We start from the raw sequence: 15,053 nt of genomic DNA on the forward strand, positions 1-15,053 counted from the left end.
TTTCTACTTTCAGCACTTCTGCTTTTGGTGCCTTGCTCAAGGAATTGAACTGGCACCCCTCCAGCTACCAATTTCCAGGCCTGGTCTGTACGGGGACTTGAAGCAGCGACCCTCTGGTTCCCAACCCAAGTCCCTACAGGCCGCCCCCAGTGCATAATATCAGTATATAAAAACACAAGAACTCCTAACCTGAGGGCATAGGTCATGCGGTCTGGTCTTAAGGCTCTCATCATGATTAGTTTCTGTAGGGAGCTTTTTCCTTTCCACTCCTGAGGAAACATCTCCTTCTCTGGACACTCTGACTCTACCATCTTCTTCCAGCGTTTAGGAGAGCCTTCAATGTCCCGATCAAGACCTCGAAACTCATCGGTGAAACTCATCACCTGAGCAGAGAAGAGGCTCAGCCAATGGTGTTTGGTTGTTGGCCAGCGATGAAAGAAAAACATGTAATGGATTTTGTGTGTGCGCAATCACCTTGATGGCACTCCATGCCGTGTTTGAAAGAAAGTCGAGGTGGCTGATGTAGCTGTGGTCGATGTTAAAACGTAACAGGAAGTCCAGCTCTCTCACATCTATCTCCTTACTCATCAGGAGCAACTGAAAGAGGAAGAGCACAGTCAGACAGGAAATGCTGTCTCTCTGTAACACTCACACAGAATCATACACACCTGGAAGGCCAGCTGAGCGGTGAAGGTGAGCTTGTCTCGCTCAAACAGTCCCCTGCTGATGTAGTTAAAGGTGGAGTAGGTGACACAGTCTATGAGTGTGCTGACTCTGCTCTTCACATCCTCACAGGCCTCTGCCATCGCCACTGCCTTGTGGAAAACCACGTTAAAGGCCTGAAAACCAGACGGAGATGTTCGGCTAATAGTTTTTTTTTAACATTATGCACAAAGTGAAAGCACATGGCTGATCATCTTCAAAGAAACTTTAACACAGCTTTGTTTCTATTTCACCTTGAGGCTGAACTGGTACATGGGGTTTATCTTGTTGAGGTCGTTCATGATAAAGTAAAGCAAAGAAGCTCTGACAGCAACTGGACGATAGTGCTCTCTGGCTTCATTTATCTTCACCTCGTTAACTTTAGCTTCCAGGACCTGTGAGGGAGAGTTGAAGGAAGACCGAAGAAGACGATGGGGAAATAGAAAGGTGGGGAACGAGGAGAAAGTGCGGAGGGTGTTTTTTATTTTTATTTTAGATCTATCTGATATTCAAATCATTCACATTCACACTGTTACCTTCATCTCAATCTCAGCAGCTGTATGTTTGGTGGTCTCAAGCTTCTCCACCAGCATGTTGTCACCCAGGAAGTTACTCTCTGCAGCAGAAAGCTTGGTCAGCAGCTCGTCCTCCAGAAGTTTCAGCTCAATCTTGAACATGTTCTGCTGTGTGGTCAGTTCACTCTGCAGGGAGATAACACAAAGAGCTTGTGCTCAGGAAGAACAATGAGAAGCTGCTGGTTAACTTCAACCGCTCTTCCATAGAGAGCCTGTACGCCAGCTGCACTGAAGCAGGCAGGAAGGAGCTTCAGAGAGTAATCAACACAGCACAGAGGCTCATCGGCTGCACTCTCCCCTCCCTAAAGGACATTTACAACTCCCACTGCCTGAACAGAGCGAAGAACATTGTTAAGGACCGTTCTCACCATGACTTTCATCTGTTCCACATGTTGTCCTCTGGCAGACGATACAGGTCTGTCAAAGCTCGGACAAACAGACTCAAGGACATTTTTTTCTCCAGAGCCATAACCACAGTGAACCTGGACATGCGCTGACCCCCCCATCTTTACCACACACACGCTCACACACACACTCTCCTGGCATGTGCAATATCTTACATTTCAGACAATAGGCAATATTTATTTATATTTCTGCAACAGTTTACATTTTGTACTATGCATTTCTTATACTTGTATATCTCTGCTGTCGTTTACTTCATAGTTGTCAATATCAATATGTTATATTTCTGCTATAGTTTTACATTTATATACAATACAATACATACTGTATTCATATTCATTTTATATTTCTGCAACATAGATCCATAATTTACTATGCTGCTACCTGTAAATAACTTTAACATATAGCCCATCAGAGTTACTTTCTTATATTCCTCTTTTTCTATGTGTGCACTTTAAGGTGAAGCCAAATAATTTCTTTGTAGAATTGTATAATGACAATAAAGAATGACTCTTTTTACACTTGTGATTTGTCAAATTTACCTGAAATCTTATTTAATGAATTACACCCATCATGAAATGGTTTCCTGGTCTCAACGTGTTTAATACAGGGCTTTATTTAGTGCAGAAGCAATCATTTTTAAGACAAGTGACCCTCCACAAATTTGCCATACTACTACTACTTTCAGCCCACCTTAAGGTGCTCGAGGTCGGGTCGCTCCTGATTCACCACCTGGGCCAGCAGCTGGTCCTCTAGACCATCCCTGGTCACAGTAAAATTGATGAGGGTGGTCTGTGCCTGAATCTCTGGCTTGTAGTGAGGATTGGCCAATTTAGTGTGGAGAATCAGTCTAAAGCCTGGGTGGAAGAAACACTCCTTGTCCCCGACCTTTATACAACTGAGAGAGAGCAGTACAGAGGAATAGAAAAGTACAGGAACAACGGTTTGTTTTGTTTCTACACAAACGTGTGTCTGTTGTGCTACCTGCCCTTCTTGATTGTGTGTCGTCCCAGCAAAGGATCGATGACAGGATCAATTGTCTCCTCAAGATTCTCTATGAGGACGGTGTCCCCTACCACTACGGCCTGTTCTATCACGTCCACATACCTGGAACAACACTGAATGTTAATAAATAAAATACAAATAATCAAACGTTTTATAAAATACATAGAATTGCCAGACCTCCCAACACTTGTGGAAGCAAGTGTGTGCAATGTAATATAAATGCTATTTAAATCCTTCACAATAAAACCGTAAGATCTTCCCCACAATAGGATCAAGTATGTTTGTTTTCAGTTGGTACATTCACACAGACTGAATCAGAGTTAGCATTTAAGTTGTTGAGGATTAGAAATTGGCACTTGGGAAACACTCACCCTTTCTGCTCAAGACTGACGACCTTGAGGCTGCTGCCACAGCGACTCTTGATCCACTTAATACCTTGAAGCTGTGGGTCAATGAGAAGAGGCCAGCGCTCACCTGTTGTTAATAACACATGAAACAGGAGCAGATTTGAGAAACAAAAAGTGGCAGTAAACTGAATGCCTGAAGAAAAGGGACAGTCGTCTCTGCAGTGATGAGATACAGCATATTTAACAGCAAAACCGCACAGTTGAGGAGGATGGTCGCGTTCTGAGTCGACATTTTGTCTCCTGGTAAGCCTTCATTGTTCCACTGAGCCACCATCGCATCATCAGTCAGCATCGACACTGGATCTAATCCTTCTGTCATGGGGATGGAAACCTGATGTGATGGAGAGATTATGTTATTGAAATGAGCAAATAAGACAAAATGTTCTTATGCAAAGACAACAAAACCTGCTGTTATGAAGACAGGCAGCTGTGCAAAATGTGGATAATGATAGATTCACACAAAAGTTAAACAAATAACCTCATATGCATAAAGGAAGTTTTATTTTCATTTTCATTCAATTCTGCAAAAATATTGAAGTCCTAATAAGACTGAAGACCTTCTGGCTACGCAGGAAGGGCATCCAGAGGTTTTCCAGCAGCTCTCTCCTGTATTTCTTGGAGAAGGAGCCGGAATAGGAGATGAAAGCTGCCGTTAAGAGGACGTCCCCACTGAGGGTCTCTTCGTGTTCATGGTACTGAGCCACTGAGTGGGCCCAGCGCACGTTCTCACTCTGAAACATTCACAGTTACACAGTGAGACTCTGGAGTTGTATCAAAACCTTTTAAAGACTCTGGAAACAGTTCCAGAAACACAAGTATAACTTATTTCCCATCGATCACTGCAGCACCCACCTCCAGTCCTTTCACCAGCCGATTGGCAAGTTCTATAGTCTTGTTGGTGCGGTTGACCTCTTCCTGAAAGCATAGTTTCTCTGATGTGGCTTTCTCAAAGGCTGATGTCAAAGTTTCCAAGCTACCGTCCAACTCCTGAAAGAAAATATATTTTAACTTTAAGTGTTAGCCATTAATGATCAGAGCAAAAAAGTAATACAAGTAAAATAGTGAGGTGTGAGGTGACACCTATTATAAAACTCTGACAACTTATTAACTCTACTTATGGTTGCCTTCTTTCTGGGTGAGTCGACAAGATAATTAGACACTCCAAGGAGCATTTAAATGACTGAGAATCTTCTGTAGGAGAAGAGGTTGTGGATTATCCAGATGCACTTTTAATGTACTCATGATGATGACAAAGAGCAAGTCAGACAGGCCCCTTCACTTAGTGACAGGCAAAGTGTTATGATTTAGTTTTGTTTTTTCTCCATTAACATTTTTACATTTAAGGAAAGATTCAAATAAAAAGGAGAAAAATGAATCTCAACAAACTCACTGTAAGTTTCCTCCTGATGGCCTCTAGTTTCTCAGCAGCCTCAGCCAGATCAGCGTTGGCTTGAGACAGACACATCCGCTTCATCTCTACTTCACAGAATACCTGTAGAAGAAACACACAAACACATGCACGCACACACAGCAGTTTGGCCCGAAGACAAAATTAAAAGAAAGAAAAAACACACAGACTGTCTTTTCAAAATCCTTCCAAACAAAAAGAACAAAATATCATTGTACTTACAAAAATCTATCCAGGGCAGCACAAATGTTGGAGAAACAGAAATTAACCTATCAAATGATACGACCCCAGTGTAGTCAACTGAAAAACATTAAAGCTGTTTAAAATCAATGATATTTCATTAGTGTGACAGCTTATGTACATGTGCGTACCTCATGGAAGCGGATGATATTGATTACCCAGGCACAGAGTCCGGCAGCAGCAGAGGATTTCTGTCGTACAAACTCCGGGTTGAACTCTGGGTCACTGACGTACTCATCCCTCACACACTTCACTGTGGCCTCGGGGATGTGTTCTTTGTCAAAATTCACCAGAGCCTGGAGGAAGTCATCCACCTGGGTGTGCAGACGTGTGTGAAGACGAAATCAAAAGGTGTCACTGTATGATCTCCATGGTGATATATTTGCAAACCTTTTGGGTTCTACTGTAAATAGGAAGTGGGAATGAGGTTTTAAATAACTTATTCAAAGCTGTAAACTATACTGGAAACTCTTTCACAGTGTTTGCTAAAGTCTCTATTTCAGAGTAATATATAATTTCTCTCTGAAACAAAAAATATTATAAAGAGTGTCAACACACTGTTAACGTTTTTGTTTTAGAAGCCAAGATAACGGACAATAATACATTGTCAATATGTCATTGTGAGTGTGACACAACAGTATTTCTCCACATTAGGGCATTTGTGCATGTGTAATGGACTTTCTGGCTTCTTGGTCAACAGCTGTTAATCTACTGAACAATACAAGACATCATTGTAATATACCACCTTGCTCATAACCATCTTGGAAGCCTTCCAGCTGCGGTCTTTGGGGATTCTTCCTTGGGGAGACAGTAGCACAAGAACAGCTGCTGAGACGTTAGTGACGATAGCTGGAGGGTTGGGGAACGTCCTGAGTTCTGTCAGGTTTAGCTGGATAAACACACATAGATACAAACACAACTCTTAACATGTTTATTTGTGGGGCTGGGATGAAGCAAATGTTGTAACACAGATATTATATTGAATATTTGCAGTGCTAGCACATGTAAAGAAATTGAAAAAAACCTCATTTAACATAAAAGATGTAAATAGGTTAATTAAATTTAGGTCTCAATTGATGTGTTCAATGGTTTTACTCTGTTGAGTGTGTTGAGGGCAGCATTTGCTGCCTGCAGAGCAGGTTCAGCCTTGGCAAGGTCCTCCTCCGTTTCCTGCTGCTGTTTGGTCACTTCAGCTTGGATTGCTGCCACCTGAAGAAACAAACAAGAACAAAAATGAGTGCTTTCTTTTTTTGAGCTTTGAATAGATGCTGCAAGTCTTTCTCATTGAAAAAATTAAAAAGAAATGAAAGTCCCTCAGTGGGTGCTGGATCAAAAAAAACACATATAGGCAAGGGAAGCAAAACAAGATCCAAAACACCAAGACTCTCCCGTTTGAAGGATTAATTAAGTAACGTATCACGCTCTTCCACAGACTACTGCAAGCCTTTCTTAAGCCATCACTATATCATATACACATTGTCTGATTGTGCAGGTCCTCTTATACAACATTCTTACCTTTTGCTCCTCTGCATCCGCCACAGCTCTCTCTTGGTTAAGCTTGTCTGTCTGTTGTCCAATTTTTGCTAAGAGAGCCTCTATGTCTGTGTTCCTCTGCCACAACTCCACCTCCTGCACAGCTAGCTTAGCTTTCAAATCTTCAACCTAATAAGACAAAAGTTACTAGCTGAGCTACATAATCGGACACACAAGATATATCGTTAACATTCCTAAGCACTTATTTTTTATTGTCTGACCTGCGAGGCGGTTGACTTAAGTTTCAGCAGGCCGTTTTCTAACCGTTCCATCTTCTGAGTCAGCTCTGTGCGTTTTTTCCCCAGCAGGTTGCCATACAGCTTCATGAACTCCAGGAAACTCTTCGGCGTGGTGTAGTTGAAGTGCTTCTCATTCTGTTGATACTTAACACTTACCTGCACAGAAATTATGAACAAAAACACCGGGATGTAATGTCACTTAACTTTTTATTTTTATTTTTTAGAACAGAGGTGCTCTTTAATAACTCACCTCCTTGACACTGGTGTGGGCGTACGAGATGAACTCACTGATGGATGCTCGCACTTTTGGCTGCAGAGGGTAAACATGAACAGGGATTTAGAGAAGTCTTTCACAGCCAGGCTTCTGTTAGACTTGTTCTTTTTAATACACTCAAAGTTAATAATACTGACAAATATAATCAGATTTTACTTCTGCAAGCAGCCCTGATCTATATTTTAAACCCACTGAGTGCATTGAAAGTATTAATATATCATGAAGTGAATAGAAATGGTATTTGAACACAATTTCACCTCCAGTCCAGGTATCTTCTCTATGAAAGTACAGCTGACAGACTTCAGGGCGAGCTGAGGCCATGGGTGAAACCAGTCTATGGCTGTACAATTCACCAGAGCCGGAAATTTCCTAGCTCGTGTCCTCAATGTGAATCCGACTGGAGAGAAACACAGGACCACCTGGAGGACAAAGAGGGAGGTGGCAGACATATTAAGGGTTTTAATAATATAGGTGTTACTCTTCGATTTAAAATTGTATCATACATGACTTAGAATTCCATTAAAAATGGTTCAGACCTTGAGCTGTCGTCGTATCCTCTCAATAAAGAAGCTCCAGCAGTTGTCCCTGCTATCTATGAGTCCTAAACCCCTTAGCTCCATTCGAATAGATGTCACAATCATGTCCACTTCTTCATCACTAAACAGGTCGGGAATGTCTCCTGATTGATAAAAACAAAGTCTTTGGTATTTCCTGGAGGAAAAATATGCTTATTTTGTACATTAGATAACTGTAGCTGATCAAAAGAAAAGACACTCATGCTTTGTTTGCGTAGCCAAACCTGAAGCCAACATGTCATTGATGAGCACCAGAAATCGCTCATCAGGAATCTGAGCATCTGTATGAAGAAACACTGTTCCAATGTTTTTCACCCCGACCTTGATATACAACGCTGCTATATCACTCTGGAGATGAAGGGTAAAAGAATACATACAGTAAATATGGCAAAGTAAATCTGTTTTATCTGGTAGAAATCTGCATCAAACGATGTCATGACATTTTTTATCAGTTGTGTATTTGCTGTTAAAGCATTTTTACCTTGAGGTCATTGATGCCATAGCCTTTACGCAGCGTAATCTGGAAAACTTCAAGCATGCTGAGGAAAGCAGCCAGCCGGCACAAACTCTGTTTCCCGCTGCCACCCACTCCTACCAGCAGAGCGTTACCATAGGGGGCCTCCAGGATACGACTGATACGGCACCTGAAATGGAAAACACCAGAATGAACAATGTGTTTGATCTGAGGCTACATATGTGCTCATCTGTGTAAATCTCTGATTGTGCATGTTAGCAGATGGTTCATGTTGCACTGCATGTTTCTGTGTTTGTGTGTCTTACACATGCTGGATTGCTTCTTCAAACAAGACCAGGTCCATGACAGCATGCAGCTCATTATAATGCTCCAGAGCATCTGCCAGCATCTTCTGGAGTTTCTCCCAGTCTGACGCCTGAAAAAGACAGGCAAATAAACTTTTGATCTCTTTCTTAATATGATTATGACCATTATTGTCCAATAACAACGGGGTAACCAACCGGATATGTAACGGAATTAAGTTCTGATCAACGCCTGAGTCCATTAACTCTTAATTCAAACCTCATATATAACTAAAAAGTAATTAGCTGAGCTAATGACAGTGCATCCATCCTCATTTATATGCTGACAGATTAGACATGACAGCAGAGATGATGCCATAGGGTCTTTGAATATGGGCTCTACAGATAATCCACATAATAAATTGGTTTAAGTCAAAAACAACGCATTCTTTTTTTTATGATCACATTAAATAAAGAATAAATGGTGAAAACCTGATGATAGCGAGGCTCTCCAACTCCCAGGGCAAAGTGACAGTACACCAAAGGCTGATGGATGAAGATTGACTCATCTATTCCCTGAAGGAAATTGGCAGAAACACAGATATGGAAAGCCGGAAAATACTAAACATGCCACATTTAAGCTGAAATGTTATGGCTAGAAATGGGCTAGTTGTTATAATTAATTTCAGTAACACAGTATGACAAGAAGCCTATTAAGCCTGATTTTTCTTTTGCCACAAGGGGATGTTGTGCTCGTTGAAATAGTATGTGTAGCAGACGATCACATTACTACAATTTTAAAGAGAAACATATTACTAAATATCTATTATTTCTCACCTCAAAATATCTTTTTCCAGTATCCAGAAGGATTTTGTTGAAGAGCTCCACATCTTTTTCCTCCATCAGTTTGTCCGAGTAAACCCTGGAGCTCTCATGCAGCCACAGGTGGACCAGGTCCATGGGGTATCGGATACTCTCTGGCAGGGCAAACAAAATTCCCTACACACCAACAATGCAGAATAATAACACTATGACTGAGTTACACAAACTTAGTATGAAAATACGTTTATTTGGCTATACGTCCATCCTGACTAAAAATGCTTCTCTCAGGATGAAAGGTTGATAGACTAATTTAGCTTACAAACCGCAATGAAATACAATACAAGGCGGGAAAGCTGCAATTAGTGTCATTTTTTATCCGACTGGAAACTTTGTATAGTTGACCCATACCTATTTTAAATGTGAATCTTATTTAAGGAATCATCTTTTATCATACAACATAAATGTGTGTGTATTACCTGGAAAATGTTAGTGAGGTCTCGTAAGTTAAAGATGTAGTGGAAGCGAATCGCTGTAGGGAGGAAGTTCTGACTGATTTTTTTGTGCAAACAGATAGCAGCCTGGATAAGCAGGACAAAAAGATGGAGAGTTGAAATTGTTTCTTGTGGATTAGATAAAACAGGTGGGCATTATTAATGTTTGACTGGCAACCAAATAAAAACAAAAATATTGTTTGGAACAAACATTGAAACATTTTTTTTTGCATTAATACTGTGGATGGACCTGTATTAGAGTTCCTACTGAGCGGGAAACCCCGTAGCTGAATCCTCCCTGAAGGAAGTGGGCAGACAGGATGCTGGAAAAGATGACGGCCAGTGCATCTGCACTAGGAAAGTGCACTGAAAACACTGAGAAATGCCTCTGAAAGAAGTTAAGAAGGATGTGAGAATAAATGTGGATTAAATCTCTGTGAAACCAGTGCTGGCAACCCCCCCCCCAAAAAAAACAAACAAACAAAAACCTTCACACTGCTTCCTAAATGTTACTACTAATAAATTGTTTGAACATCCAATTTAGTTATATTAATCTCAGAAAGTCTTACTTCAAAAAAGCAATTTCTTTTTGCATTCATGTTTTAACAGCGGATTCAATCATTTTCATGCTAATTTACACCTTGATAATTAGTTGATAAAAATGTTAAAACATGAATAAACTTACGCAATTGTAGAATCAAGAGGAATGTTAAAAGTAGTTTACTATATGTATGTGTGTGTTCAATAAGTCACTACCTGCAGTCTGGGGTTGATCGAGAAGCTTCCAGCTGTTGGGTTCATACAAGTGATGTATTGGCAGTTGTGTATTTCCTTCAGCACCAGTCTCTGTCTGTCATACCTAGTAATACATAGAGCACAGACGTTGTGTAGATGATATCGTGCATGTGTGCAACATTGAACAAAAGTGTCTTTATAGTGTCTCACTCTTACCAATGGCTGTAGTCGAGGTGCTGTCGTATGAGTGTGTGTGGCTGGACGGTCCCATAAACGTCTACTTCAGGCATGTTGAGGTCATCTATGAAGTAAATGAGTCTCTTTGCTGTAGGAGGAGCAAATTTACGACCAGCTTTCTTCTCCAGGGGTTTTTCCAGGACACCTGAGGGCCACACAGAGAACATCAAGACAGCTGTTGCACACAGCAAAGGACTTTTAATTCTGTCCATGTTTATAGGAGTAAAGAATGGCTGTCAGCTATCAATTACAAAATGCATTCTACGAGAAGATAAGAGAATTACAAAAATCACATGAAGAACTTGGTGAACACGTTCTCTTCATGCTAGATTTAAAATGTCATTCCAATTTGGATTTATTTTTCCTATTGGTTACGAAAAATGTTGACACTGTCCTATAACATTCAGAATCTGATCTGTAGCTTTGGTAACCTCAGCATCGCTAAAAAAACAGAAGGGGAAATACAGTTAAAGACTAGATCCTTAGCACCCTCTGCATGCGGAGGTCAGACTTCTGCCAACAGCGAGGAGGTTCACTTGTGTTAGGAGGGCCAAATCAAACTGAGGTCCCAACAGCAGTTGGAATCTAAATAAGCTGTACACTTACACATATATGGACTGTTTGTCTTTGTGTCTCTTATCTCACTCACGTCCACCATCATTGTCCATGGTATGTTTTATACTCGTACCTGTGTGCTGTTTTTATGATGTTTGCACCAGAGGGACAACAAAGATTTTCCAATCCAATCCAAAACAACTGTGAACCATTGCTACTATAACCTGAAAACCCTTCACTTTATCAGGAAAGGGAGTTGAATTGATTTTATTTAAGTTAGCATTTAAACCCCAAAAGCCATGTTTTAGTTCCCATGGTTCTTACGCTGCAGCATGGCTGATGTGGTGTAGTAGTTGAAGGGGACTTTAGCCACCATGTAGTCCTCCTTCAGCTTAGCAACTTTATCAGACACCAGGATGGTCTTGCCCACTCCCGCGTTGCCTACTAACATGATTGGTTTGCCTCTCTGGAGCAGCAGGTCAATAAAGTAGGTCAGACAAATGGTTTCTGGAGTGTGAACCAACACAGTCTGAAACACAAATGACATGAACAGACTGAAAGGCTTGATCAAAATGACTGTTAACAAATACTGCAGCTGGTCTGTTCTCAGCGCACACGTCAATAGTACTGTACACACTTGTAGAGGTACATCAGGCTCCAGCTCAAACGGCACCATTTTCTCACTCCAGGGAGTAAACTTTTTTGTTTCAGAGTCAATGAAATAATCAAAGACAGTGCCTTGGGAAGGAAACTTCACAGCTCTCATCTCTTTCGACCACCAGCGACTGAATTCAGCACGGTAATCATTCAGCTGAGAAAAAAAAACGAGAGATAAAAATGTATATTTAGAATCTGCCTTGTGTCAGTATCTACAATATGAAATACTGAAAACAAGTAGATAGCTCAAACAATGAGCCACCACACACATGATCCTGAAAGAGAGCTCCTCCAAATGCCCAAACACAGGCAAAGACAAAGTAGATCTCATAAAGTTCTCTGGGAGAGTCGGGTGGAGTGTTTTCCTCAGTCAGCAGGCAGTCCAGCAAGGAACACAGCGTCTGATTGGCAAAATGACACAACTATAATATCTGATTGGACAGTACATATTAACCTGTTCTACTGTTTGACAGTATGCACATTGGAGATATTCAAACTATATTTAAAAAACACTCTACAGAGAGTATGTAAAGGCATGTCACTCATTGATGTGTGTTCCCACCTGCACCATACTGTTTTCTGGTATGGGAGTGATGGTTTTCAGATTGCAGCGGACTTGTTCCAGGCAGTAGGGCACATACTTATCAAACAGAATTGTGAGGTTGGCTCGCTCCGATTGAGCCTGTCGAGTGTCTATCCAGCTGGTCACATACCTGGTAATACAATAGAGGCAAAAGTGCTTACTTAAATACAATACCACGAGAGTGAAGAAGTCCTGGATTTTTTGATGTTCGTTTGTGAGTGTCATACGAGCTCCAGCCAAGGTCCTGAGGGTTGACATAAAGTATGCCTGCTCTGGATACTGTCGCTGGAGTTGCAGCCTTTAGATGAGAGATTTCAAAGAGCAGACGCATGGAGGATGTCAAGCTGATCCTCTCATTACTGGCAAGGGTCAGAACCTGCACAGGCAACAGGGAAAAATTGCATCAAGTTGAATAAAATGAATTTCAGAATCAAAAAATGGAAACAGAACAATATAAAAGAAAAAAGATTTCCTCTGACCTTATTGTCGTCCATAACTGTGTTGAGTGACTCAATCCACATAGGGTCAATATCTCCGTCTAAAACAATCCATTTGGGTCCATCGTGGCCAACTGAGGTCAGCTCTCTCATGGTAGAGGAGAAGAGACCTTAATAAAGAGTGAACGGCGACTGGTTTATGAATCTTTTTTTTTATATCAATTCACCCTGAAAACTTCCCTTCCTGCTACCTTATGTTCTCATTTTAAAAAAAACATTAAATGGAAACATAGTCAGATTTTTTATTGTCAAAACTCTCTCAGTCAAGATCTTATTGTTAGCAAGAAAACCACTTTGACAAATTATAATTCCTTTGGAGAAGAGGCTCTGGAATGTGACATTATTTTGAAACCAAAATAACTCTAGTTTGACAGTAAGTGGAAATCAGGAGAAAACACTTATTCCCTTGACTCTGACTCTAAGCGTATTCAATTTCTCATACAATTCTTCAGCCCCTCATTTCTCATACAATTCTTCAGCCCCTCACCGTCTTTCCACTCTCTGGTCGCAGGGTGCAGGTATCCAAACAGTTCGTCTGTTGTAACAGCTTTAGGGTTGATATCATTCCATACGGGCTTCATCTTCATGTTGGCATAGGTTCTGTGGAGAGTCTTCAAGATCTGATGAATAATGAATACAAATATATGACACTGTGCACCTTTCGCTTTTCATAAATCCATTATTAACTGAAAGGCCACACACTCCTGCTAGAGAGATTATAAATTTTGCCGTGCAGTGTCAGGATTGTTTGTTTTATTGGAAAGAATGATACATTTCATGTCAAAGAAAAACTAACTAACTTAGAAGTATACATGGGGTTTGCAAATGACAGGCTTGGAAAATAAAAAAAAAGTGCTTCCCTGTTATGTGTATGGGTTACATTAAAGTTGGATTTTAACCTGACTCTTTCCAGTTCCTGGTCCGCCTACTACAAACACAGAGTGTCTGACAGCCAGCAGCTCCTCCAGCTGTGTCACCTAAAGACACACAGTAGTCTCATTACACTGCATTTCTAATCCTTATATTCTCTTATTACAAATGACACATATTTCTGAGAGATCACAGAGTTATTAAATTCTTGTTTTGGAAAAAAAAATGAAATTCAAAAAGATTACATTTTTCAAATTATTTTTAGACAAGGAACCTTTAGTATGAAGTTTTCCTCAGGTTGCAGCCGCAGCTCACTGACTGACAGTCGAACGGCGCTTTCCAGCTCAGGGTCTTTCTTCCTGGGCACATCCAGCTGAGGAAACAGGTCACTGATCAGCCCGAGGAATATTGGCACGTCACTCGTGACTATCTTTGGCAGATTGAAGTCCCTCAGGGCCCGCATCAGCACCTGGGCAGGAAATCATAGTTGGAAGTTGTAATGCTTGTGTAGTCAAAGTCAGAAGCCTTTAAAGTCAGGCTTCTGTAAAAACAACAGATATATTGCACATATTTTCTCCATGTTCATTAAAACCGTATCTGTCAATGACATGAGATTGATTTATACCTGTTCCTCAGGTCTGCTCCGTTCCTCTCTCTTCAGGGATCCAGCTACAACAAGGACTGATTTAATAGCCCTTAACCCCCAATCATAATGATCCTGACCGATAAAAGAGATTTACAAACCAAGACATAAGCAAAGAATATCACACATTTTTTATTAGCTCTGTCAACACTGAAGAAAATAGTAAAACAACAGCTAAACAGTATTTATATAGTTTAATCACAATGACCAGTAATGAAGGAAACATGTTGCTTCATTAAGGATGTATTCTGCAATGTTGTTTAATGATATTCTTGTTGTTAACCATGTGCAACCAATGGAGTACGGAAATTAAAGGCAGGGGTGACTAGTTTCTTTTTCCTTTCAGCCGTAAGACCATGTAATGTAATGTAATGAGCAAGCAAGTCATTAGTCAAAGCACTGGAACAACTTGAGCTATTTTGAATCTCATAAAATAAAATAAACACAAGTCTTTGTTATGGTGGGTGTTGCATTGTTAAATGCACAGTATTTCTATGACTGATGGGAAGTTTGCAGAGAGATCTAGCCTTCATCTATTTTACATTTATATTTTGCTTTCTCACATTACATGTTCGACCATGAACAACACAAGGAGTAATTACAGTCCGGTTGATTCATTTACCTGTTTGGACAGCAGCTCCTTACAAAGAGTGTAGAGGCTAATGAACTTGCGCGCCAGCAGACGAGCATCTATGAAACCTTCTGCCACCAACATAATCTCACAGATTAGCTCAAAGTCTGGGATCACCATGGCACAGGGCCTGAAGAGTTAAGATACTGGATATTTATTAATCATACTTTTAAAAACATGCACTTCAAAGTATGCTCTCTCTCTGTCTTTATCAAA

The 15,053-nt window shown here is 40.7% G+C and overlaps 1 protein-coding gene across 1 annotated transcript in view; it reads right to left on the reverse strand.

Annotated features, from left to right (window-relative positions):
* The window catches only part of dnah9l (dynein, axonemal, heavy polypeptide 9 like), a 36,620-nt gene that overhangs the window by 5,089 nt on the left and 16,478 nt on the right, over positions 1-15,053 (reverse strand). Inside the window, 40 exon segments of the mRNA XM_079348744.1 lie at positions 190-383; positions 475-597; positions 669-839; positions 957-1,097; positions 1,239-1,403; positions 2,373-2,577; positions 2,664-2,786; positions 3,056-3,158; positions 3,290-3,422; positions 3,649-3,822; positions 3,944-4,078; positions 4,482-4,583; positions 4,871-5,053; positions 5,485-5,628; positions 5,835-5,948; positions 6,255-6,401; positions 6,494-6,667; positions 6,762-6,821; positions 7,043-7,204; positions 7,322-7,464; positions 7,585-7,708; positions 7,842-8,004; positions 8,141-8,250; positions 8,609-8,692; positions 8,954-9,115; positions 9,415-9,516; positions 9,680-9,817; positions 10,186-10,288; positions 10,381-10,546; positions 11,281-11,485; positions 11,594-11,767; positions 11,883-12,014; positions 12,176-12,326; positions 12,424-12,572; positions 12,676-12,803; positions 13,181-13,313; positions 13,593-13,670; positions 13,838-14,032; positions 14,189-14,281; positions 14,829-14,967. Of these exon segments, the coding sequence (XP_079204870.1) occupies positions 190-383; positions 475-597; positions 669-839; positions 957-1,097; positions 1,239-1,403; positions 2,373-2,577; positions 2,664-2,786; positions 3,056-3,158; positions 3,290-3,422; positions 3,649-3,822; positions 3,944-4,078; positions 4,482-4,583; positions 4,871-5,053; positions 5,485-5,628; positions 5,835-5,948; positions 6,255-6,401; positions 6,494-6,667; positions 6,762-6,821; positions 7,043-7,204; positions 7,322-7,464; positions 7,585-7,708; positions 7,842-8,004; positions 8,141-8,250; positions 8,609-8,692; positions 8,954-9,115; positions 9,415-9,516; positions 9,680-9,817; positions 10,186-10,288; positions 10,381-10,546; positions 11,281-11,485; positions 11,594-11,767; positions 11,883-12,014; positions 12,176-12,326; positions 12,424-12,572; positions 12,676-12,803; positions 13,181-13,313; positions 13,593-13,670; positions 13,838-14,032; positions 14,189-14,281; positions 14,829-14,967 (5,625 nt within the window).

Source organism: Symphodus melops (assembly GCF_947650265.1).
Source record: "Symphodus melops genome assembly, chromosome: 7".
In the NCBI taxonomy this organism is placed as follows: Eukaryota; Metazoa; Chordata; class Actinopteri; order Labriformes; family Labridae; genus Symphodus; species Symphodus melops.